Source organism: Manihot esculenta, chromosome 14 (genome assembly GCF_001659605.2).
Source record: "Manihot esculenta cultivar AM560-2 chromosome 14, M.esculenta_v8, whole genome shotgun sequence".
Classification (NCBI taxonomy): Eukaryota; Viridiplantae; Streptophyta; class Magnoliopsida; order Malpighiales; family Euphorbiaceae; genus Manihot; species Manihot esculenta.
The window spans coordinates 7,095,553-7,105,236 of NC_035174.2; the positions used below are offsets into that span (position 1 = coordinate 7,095,553).

The following is a 9,684-nucleotide window of genomic DNA, read 5'->3' on the forward strand; positions in this document are numbered from 1 at the left end:
ATACAGTGCATATATTTTATTTTGAAGAAAAAAAGGCTTCTAAATTCTAATATTTTTTAATTTATCATATATTTATTATTTTAAAATTTTTTAAAATCATCCTAAATAACCAATCTTCTAGCTCATAGTCACCTTCTTTCACAAGCAATTAAAGTTTTTTTTAGTAGATAATATAAGACACCTTGAACGAAAAAGAGAAGCAATAAACACAAAATTAAATTACAGAATTTAAAATAAAACACATATTTTAAAATAAAAAATCAATAAAATTATTAATTATTTTATATATATATATTTTTTTAAAAAATAATTATATAAGTTTATGAATTTTATCATAATGTATTTTTTTTTATTTTTAAAATTGAACATTTAAATTTTTTTAATAATCAGTATATTCAAATTAGATATCCTTCCATCTATTTTGTCGTTAAATTCTTTTCAAATTTTAGTATAATTAATAAATTAATCCCTATATTTTTTAAATTATACACTTAAATATTTATATAATCAGTTTGTCATCATTTAATATAATTTAAACATTTTAATTCTTTATTTTCTATTTAAAAGAACACTTAAATGCCCATTAATTTTTTCCATAATATCTTATTTAACTAATTTTTTACACTTTTTATTCTTCGATTTTCATTCATTAAAATACTTTAATACTTATAATTTCAAAACTTTTAGAAAATATTTATAATTTCAGATATTTTTAAGTGATATTAAACAACTTTTAAATATATTGTAAACTTTTATAAAAAATATTTTAAGAAAAATTACACTTTCAAAAAAAATTTAACCAACTATTAGTTTTGAACTAATATATATAATGAATGAAAAAGTATAATTTTAGACGAATTAAATATAAAGAGATTTAAAATTTTAATTTTAAAAATACAATAATTGATCCGTTAATTATGTTAACACTAAAATTTAAAAATTTATACAATATAAAAATTTTCACTATATTAAAATGATTTAAGTATTTATGAAAGTATTTTAGATATTTAAAGTATTTATTTTTCATTTAATCAATTCACTAATGAAATTATAAATGGAAAGACCTCCAATTTAAATAGATTAATTATATAAAAATTTAAATGTTCGATTTTAGAAATATAAAGATCGATACATTAATTAGGTTAAAATTTAACAACTAAAATATAATTTATTTTAAAAAATACAAATCAAATATACCTTACTAGAAACTTTTTAAAATAATTTTTTTAAAATTGTTTTATTCTAAATAAAATATTTGTTAATTGAATTGAATTCTTGAATAATTTTCAATTTCAAACGGAATGTAAACACAACAGGTATTGCAAATATTAACAGCAAACTACAGAAGAGACGCACATTCCCCCTTTTTCTATTTGGCTATCTGTTGGGGATATTTCCGGAAAAAAAAAAAATTGTTGGGGCATAGTTTCATTAGAAATCCTTGTTAATGATATGACATAAATGTAGAAAGTAAATATTGCATATTTATAGGGTTAAATATAAATTTTGGAAAAAGCATATGCATGCATTTGATTTTTTTTGAAAGAAAAAAGAAAAAGGAGAGAAAAATTGATGTTGAGAATTGTCGTTGTCGTTTCAGGGGTGTAAGCAAGAGGACTAATGGATTTTGATTGGAAAGGTGGCGCGCAAGCAATGTCAAAATCCAGAGGAGTCCGTTGTTTCTGGAGGGAGAGAAACTAATGCCTAAAACCATGCCACACCATTAAATCCCTTCATCCCTTTCCCCTCTCACTCTCTCTCTTTCTGTTTCTGTTTCTGTTTCTGGTTTTTCTCTATCCCCTTCTGTGTTGCCTGTTATACTTTCTTAGTTTTTGCTATCAGTTTCTTTTCCTCCATTGATCAAAAGTGAGAGAAACAAATAGGAGAGGTTGCTGATTACACTTCATTGGCAATTTTCTGAAGGTGTTCTCGCTTTCCCTTGTAAGTTTTATTATAATTCTTTGATTTCCTCTCATTATTCCAATTTCTTTCTCTTTTATGTATACCTCTTCTTTTTTCCTATAAATTTTGGGAATAAACATATTTTTTGAATTTATATTTATTTTTTAAATGAATAATATCGCATTTTAGAACCCAAAATTTCACAAGTTTACCAACTCTTTCACAATAATCGGGATGTTCATTATCACATTTTACAAACTGTGGTGGAAAAGTTCATTTATGGGTTTTAATCCATTTTCTGCAAGTCCCAGGGAAAAATTAAAATGCAACTCTAATATCACTACACGATAAGCAATGTAGATACGTGCATGCATGATACATGCATGCTGATTTGAAGGTGACATATTTGGGAAACATTTCCAGCTTTCTTGAATAGCATTGAATGATGAGAAAAGTGAATTCTGGTCATGTGATCTGTTGATTCTATGTCTTGAAGTTTGATGAAATTGTCCTCTATCTTGCTGCATGATGAGCTCCTGTGATGTGAGATGGTAGGGGAACTCCAGAGCTTGAAGCAAAACAGACATTTTTAACGATGGGATCTGACCATCAGAGTGAAACTACTGAAAGTTTGAAGTCAAATCCTGCCCATGAAAAGAAATTAAGCACCGCATCCTCCTCGTCGTCTTCTTCATTTGAAGAAGTCCAGCTTTCCCAAGGTGGGACTGCCTCCCCTAACCATGTTAAAGACCCGCAGTTAGCTTCAAAGGAAAATGTAGATAGATCTGGTAATGAGTCAACCTTAAACACCAAATCAGCATCAGAGTCTCCTGGAACAATGCAGATGGAGCGACCTGCGGACCCAGCTGCCAACCCCGCTTACAGGATACCATCTGCTGTATTTGCTAGTAAATCTTCAGGTCTAAATGACTGGAGTATTGCTTCTAATGAATCTTTGTTCAGCATCCATATGGGGAATATGAGCTTCACTCAAGATCAAAGCTGGTTGGGGAAGTCTGGAGAGCTTGGTTTAATGGGTGATTTTCCCATGCCTGGTGGCCCCTTATCTCCAGTGATTGAGTTGTCAAGTAAGCGATATTTTGCTGATACGTTTTCGAATAAGAAATCTGGCGAAATTGAACAACCAACTAAGGAAAAAGCTGCTGAAGCAATGATGGAAATCATAAAGGAGAATGGAGCTGATGCTGATAAACAAAAGTCTAATGCCGGGAACTCACATCAGTCTGCTAGTTTTCGCCGTTCAGATGTGAGTGGAGCCAGTGTCAAATCATTTGCATTTCCAATGTAAGCTATGCCTCCATGAATTCTGTAACTAAAACTTGCCAACAAATCTGCATAACTTATGTAAAGATGAGCTTTGGATCAATGATACTAAAGCCCCCATAATTATGCCAATCAACTTTAGCTCAATGGCATTACAGTTACGATGTCTCGAGTTCAAGTTCAGGCAGAAACATTTGTATAAAAAAGTCCCTAAAACCAAGAAAAATAAAAAAGGAACTAATGAGAACTTGCAGCAAAGCTTGCAATTTAACTTATATGTAGATAGAATCTAGAAGAAATGACTGAATTGTTGTGTGTATATGCAGATTAACAGGGGACCATAAAATGGATAATTCTTCAAAGCAAAATGCATCATCACCCATCACTCCAAAAGCATCCCAAGAGCAAGATTTGCAGCAAAAATCACAAGAAGGAACCTCTAACCCAGAGCCCTCCAATAAGCCTTCAAATGCTGGTCCAAGTAAATGGTTTTCCTGCTTACCCTGTTTCTCATCCCGTAATTGATTGGGAAGAAGTGGCTGATCTAATTTTGTACAGTTCACATGACAATGCCCTTTCAAAATTGTAGAATAGATCTGACTTCAAAGTTATGCTGAAAGTGCTGCTTAGTTTTTCATTTTTTATTTATAGCTTTGCAGTCTTTTTCAGTATCTTCTTCCATAGATAAAATGCAGTCTCTTAGTTTCGTATTTGATGATAGTTTGTTAATTCCATGCTCTTCACCATTTAATCATTGAAAGATATAGCAAAAATGATTGCAGACGCCATAATGAAGATGGCTGCTAAAAGTTTTATCATTCTGTTGCTCCTTGAGACACATTCATGTAAATAAATTTAATCAGTCATGTATAGTTCATTATTATTGCACATACTTTATATATGATAAACTAAAGATTATAAGGATATTATATTCTATTTAGAAGATAAAATTCACTTTAAAAGTTGATAACGATTTGTGCAAGTCTAAAATAGTACAGAAAAGGAGTTTTCATGGAATTTTAAGTAAAGGAAATGGTTCTCAGGATAGTAATTAAATTTGCTATCTAATGACCGAGGATACATAGAAAACAAGCAAAACACAAACATTTTCCATGGAATAACCTCATCAAACGTCATTTATTATTCTCAGCAGGGAATTCAATACAAGGAAGCCTGAAACTCTCTCCTATGAACAAATAAGCAAAATTGCTTGGAGAATCTGAACCTAAAGATGACAAATAAATTTGGTTTTCACCATCAGTTTTTATATGAAGTGGTCAACAATGCTATTTCATGCAATAATTTAGATGCACTTTCCTCCTTAGAAAGAGGTGAAGTCCATTCCTGAAAGTTATGGAGAGTTCCTGGGAAGTCTGTAAAGAGTCCATCAACTCCTACAGTGTTAATCCAGTAATGGTATTCTTCATATGGGTCTTGATGAAAGTCGTAGTGCAAGAATGAACCGTCATTACGGTAGGTGTATGGGTGCACCTGCCATTTAAACTCATAATAAAGGAATCAGCAACCGAAATTTTAGCATTGACAAAAATAATCTTTTCAATGCAAGCGTTCTAATGCTGGTGATGCTTACAAAGAGAAGAACATAGACAATAAGTAGACATATTTTGAAGAATCACCCAAGTACTCTAAGGTTACGGAATTTTATGTACAAACACATTAATTGCTTCATGATGTTTTAAGTTTTTATCAAAATTTGGTTGGCCTACAGTAGACAGCCTACTCGCTTTGATGCCTTTTTATCTGAGCAGAGACAAGGCAGCCTTTTGATATGCGATGAATTAATAAGGACACCATTGTATTTTTCTGTCAACAATATAAGCTCTAGATAGGTAAGTTTACCTGGAGATTATGGGAATGTGCTTTGGCAATAAGATCTGTAGAAATTTGCATATAATTAATTTTCACAGGAACAACTGTATCCTTCCAGGGTCCAATTCCCACTACGTAGTCCTTAATGTAGTCTAGATAAGCATCAGAAGTGATTTCCCAGTATGACTGCAAAATTATCAGTGGCACCATTTCTATTAGAAGCTCAAAGTCCAACAGTTAAAATTGAAAATTCAATGTCTTGCATCAATAGGACTTTTGTGAGCATATGTCATGACCAGAAGACGGGTCCAGTCTTGTACAACCACTGTTGTGCAAAGACAATGTACCAGGAAACAAAAAGGACTTGAGCAGCACTCGAGTTAATATGGGAAATACAGAATTTATAATCACATGGACACCCTCTGCGATCAAACTTGTGCTGTCCATAGATACTTTTATGATATATCCATAATTTGTTCAGCACAACTGAGCATTAGCTCTCTTGAAATGGAAACCAAAATCTGAATCTAATATTTTAGAAAACTAGCAAATGCACATTCAAGTGAATAATGCAGAAATGATAACATTAAAATCAACAAAGTCACATATATTCTTTAGAGGTAGAGGTTAAAATAAGGGAAATACAAACCTGATTAGTATCTTGAGTTGGAATTGTAATGTCATCAATCAAGAAGATTTTGGGTGAATCTATCTGATTTGATATGTACACGAGCGAAGTTGGAGCAAAGGATTGGATAAAAATAGGTTGTTTCAGCCAATCTTTTGACATATAAGAACCTTTATATCCATACTTCTTAAGAGTCTCAACAAACTTGTCCTCAAATCGCTTGCCACCTGGCCACTTCACCTGTTGTTACGATTCAAACATTACATAACCAAACACAACATCTCATTTTTCCACAAAGTTTTCTTCCTATGAGAAACTGGAGAAAGGCAACATATACTGATTTCTACAATTATCTCATCCTCTAAGGTTTCAGAAAATTAATGCCTTCACACTGCCACTGTTAGCAAAGGTAAAAACACTGTGATTCTTCAAGACATTCTATAAAGAAATTTCTTACATGCTGGTTGATGAGTACAGGATTTTTTATTTCTGGGTATATGCCCACAACTCTTGGTGCATCCAGTGCAATTGATATGAACTCCTCAAAGCTGATAATAGAAAATTTTCCTGAAGGACACACAACAGAAGAATATTTTGTTATGTTTTGTTGCTGCCATCCAAAATGGTATATCTTTCTGTTATTACAACAGACCAAGTACAAAATGTATATTGCAAAATTTATTACAAGTTTAACATGTATATGCCAGGTTGCTTACAGAGATCTAAGCAAATCTAAACAAAGATCATCAGAGTAGGGGTGAGCATTTGGTTTATTGAATCTAACTAAATATCAAAAAATTATAATTTATATATTATATATTAATTAAAAAGATCAGTTAGTTCTAATACTATTTCGAAATAACCAAATATAACTGAAAACTGAAATAATCAAGAGTTAAAACTGAACTAATAGCTGAATTACCCTTTACCAAAATAGTCCACAACCCTACATCAAACTGTGTACTATAAAGGAAGAAGATTAAGTTGAAAGTCAAAGACATAAGAAAGATAGTGCATTTAATCTGAAGTGAAACTAACCATTATACTGTTGATCCCGGAATGCAAATCTCTGTTTCACCCGCAATGTCTTAAGTTCTTCAAAGGTAAAATCAACTACATGTAATGGAAGTAACTTTTAGGTTTCCATTTTCCTGATAAAAGGTAACACTTTTGGAGATACAGCCAAAACTGAAAGTTTAATTTTTGTTGAGTCTTCTGCTCAAGGATAATTACAATATCTAGCTGCACAACAAAATCATCCATAAGGCAAAAGGACAAGGATTCAGTACCAGGGAAAAAGCCAGTAGTGTTGACCCCTTGAACATCATAGGTCCAATTACGATTTGAAAACTCTTTGTGATCTGCAATATCAGTTGTGTCATCAAGAGTAACATCATGGAAGCATATAAGAACACCATCTTTGGAGGATAGAATATCTGCTTCTATGAAATCTGCTCCTTCTTCAATGGCTCTCTGCAAATTAGTGGTGGTTATCAGGAACATTTGTGGGACTCCACATGCATGTAAAGTGAAACAAGAAAAATTAATTTGAAACCAAATTATCATATTTTGGGAAAATAAATAAAGATGTTCTTGAGATATGTCTATATATGGTACAATTTAATTTGGTTTGGAACGAAGACGGGGAAAGGGAATTTCTCTGATCCATCTAAAGATGCATTAATTAGAGTAGAAAATGATTCTTCACTTTCCACGTATGCACAAGAGAAGTCACTGAATAAACTAAAAGCTTGAATAACCAGTAACGAAAAGAACAAGACAGTTCAATAACCATGAACCTCTGATCTACAAATGGATGTTCTCACATAAGTATACATAGTTATGTACCATGAATGCAGCAGCAGTTTCCTCAGGAATCTCTCCATTTGATCCTCTATGTGCAACATTAAATGGACGAGAAGTCTGTAAAGGCTGTTTGGTACCATGGCTTATTTTACTTGGCAGAGGATAGAATGGCCTTGCAGTTGACACAAGTGTGATTGATAGAAATATGATGAGAACATAACCTGCATTTGCTATAGTACCAAGCAATTCATCCATTATGTTAATCCAACGATGAGATAACACCCAGAGGGCAATTTACTTGATCTGAGGACAGAATTTTAATCTACAATTTGGGATAACATATTGGGAACAGATTAATGGAACTATGCTGAATTTGTAGCGGTGACCCATCAAGATATTGAATGTATGATTAACAGCATCATATTTATGCATAGCCAAACGATCACAAAACATTAGCTAAAAATTATCCTTTGCATGCGGAGCCACTTTGCACCATTCTCAACCATTATTCCAAGATCATCATCTGCTTAATTTCAGAATACATTCCATTCCCAAGTCCCAACAATGGGAATATATGTGGAAAACTATACAAAAATAGCAATTGAAAAAAACAAAATAATATAAAAAGAGAATAGAATCATTGCCAAATGTCATATCAAACATCAAACTAGCCATAAAATGCAAAAACCCAGAAATCATTAGAGAGATGTAGTTCGGAAACTTACATGTTAAAGCCATGGAATCGGCTCAGCTTCTCTCCAAAGCCCTCTCCTTTACTCCCCTCCTCTTGTGCTCAAAGTCGCAACGACTAGCTGCTTTCCCAGAGATGGGTCCTCTCTACAAGTCAAATACAAATAAATGAAGGCGTCAACTTTATATGATTTTCCTGATGCGATGGTGATATGGTCTACGGTGGGCTTACAGGATTCTTAGCCGTGGATCCATGTAGAGCCAAGAATATTCCGTTGAGATAACCCTTTTCAATAATAGCCAAGCTACAAGGAATTCTCCCATCATTATCTGTGATCAGTTATCACCTTGAAGAATGGAATTATGATTACTTGAGGATATTCATTTGTTTAAAATTGATCGTTGGATTATGAAGAATCTGCTAACGTGTATGGTTATGATTGAGTTCCTTTTTCAGTATTTTGTTTGTTTGACGTAGAATTAGCTGTGGACAGGTTCATGTGGGCTGGTCTATGTGTCAAAACAAAGTAAAAGAGGAGAAAATATAAAATTCCGGTACACTAAGTATTTATTTGGTTTAATTATTAATTACAATTGAAATATTCAATTCTTGTTTATATATAAAATCATGAATAATGTTATATATTATATAATTTATTTATTATTAAAATACACATAAATTAATAATTTATTATATAATTATAAATAAAATTTCAAGATATGGTAATCAATAAATAAAATTTATATATGATATAAAATTAAATAAAAATGATAACTAAATTAGTTATTTTTATAATATTTATATTTATTTATAATATTCGCTTTATCGGTGGTCATATACTTAATTTTTATTTAGATTATATTGTTTGTTTAACAAAATTATTGATTAAAAAACTTTTGTGCCTCTAATTTTTTTTTTTTTTAATTAAAAGGAGGGCAACAAATTCCAAAAGCCTAAAACGAAAGCATAAAAACCATTGACTTTCTAATAAACCTCGGCCAGATCACACCATGCACGGCGCCTGCATTAACACGCTCCAACACTGCTTCAGGTGGGTCATCAACAATCTGTACATGATCAACACTAGCTAGTAGCTACTACAAAGTTGGCCATTTTATCTGCCACTATATTCGCCTCTCAGTAACAACGATGGATATTTGGCAATAAGGCAATAATACCAGAGCTGATGATTGCTTTCTCCCCTCGGTAACTGAATACACATTTGGGAATCAAGCTCAACGACAATCTGACGCAGGCATAAATCTCAAACTAGTTGTAATCCAGTGACTATGTACCCCATGCAATTCTGCATGCAACGACGTACAATGACCAAGCTTAACGCAGAAGCCAGCGCTCCAACAACGCAAGTGGTCTTACAAAATGCCATTATGCAATTCGTGCCTCCATACTATACTTTTATATAAATAAACTATTAATGGATAAATATATAATTCTGTAAAAAATAATTAAATTATTTTATCATGTTCGTCTTTATATAATAATAAATATGTATACACATGAAAATAATTATATTTTTAAAAAT

The 9,684-nt window shown here is 32.0% G+C and overlaps 2 protein-coding genes across 3 annotated transcripts; one reads left to right on the forward strand and one right to left on the reverse strand.

The window, feature by feature from the left end:
* The first annotated feature begins 3,059 nt into the window (after window positions 1-3,059).
* LOC110630904 lies at window positions 3,060-3,765 on the forward strand. The gene is made up of 2 exons (XM_021778545.2): window positions 3,060-3,207; window positions 3,513-3,765. The coding sequence occupies exons 1-2, from the start codon at window positions 3,074-3,076 to the stop codon at window positions 3,709-3,711; spliced, it is 333 nt and encodes a 110-aa protein (XP_021634237.2). The 5' UTR covers window positions 3,060-3,073; the 3' UTR covers window positions 3,712-3,765.
* A 527-nt stretch (window positions 3,766-4,292) lies between these two features.
* LOC110630903 (glycerophosphodiester phosphodiesterase GDPD6) lies at window positions 4,293-8,489 on the reverse strand. 2 transcript variants are annotated; one of them, XM_021778544.2, is made up of 9 exons: window positions 8,373-8,489; window positions 8,176-8,287; window positions 7,493-7,680; window positions 6,934-7,117; window positions 6,683-6,757; window positions 6,102-6,211; window positions 5,666-5,884; window positions 5,047-5,202; window positions 4,293-4,677 (listed from the first exon to the last, which is right to left on the reverse strand). In XM_021778544.2, exons 2-9 carry the CDS (start codon window positions 8,186-8,188, stop codon window positions 4,444-4,446), a joined length of 1,179 nt encoding a protein of 392 aa, XP_021634236.1. In that variant the 5' UTR covers window positions 8,189-8,287; window positions 8,373-8,489; the 3' UTR covers window positions 4,293-4,443. The 2 variants fall into 2 exon arrangements, with proteins under 2 accessions (XP_021634236.1, XP_021634235.1); XM_021778543.2 differs by lacking the exons at window positions 8,176-8,287; window positions 8,373-8,489 and having other exon boundaries at window positions 7,493-8,167.
* Window positions 8,490-9,684: the final 1,195 nt, after the last annotated feature.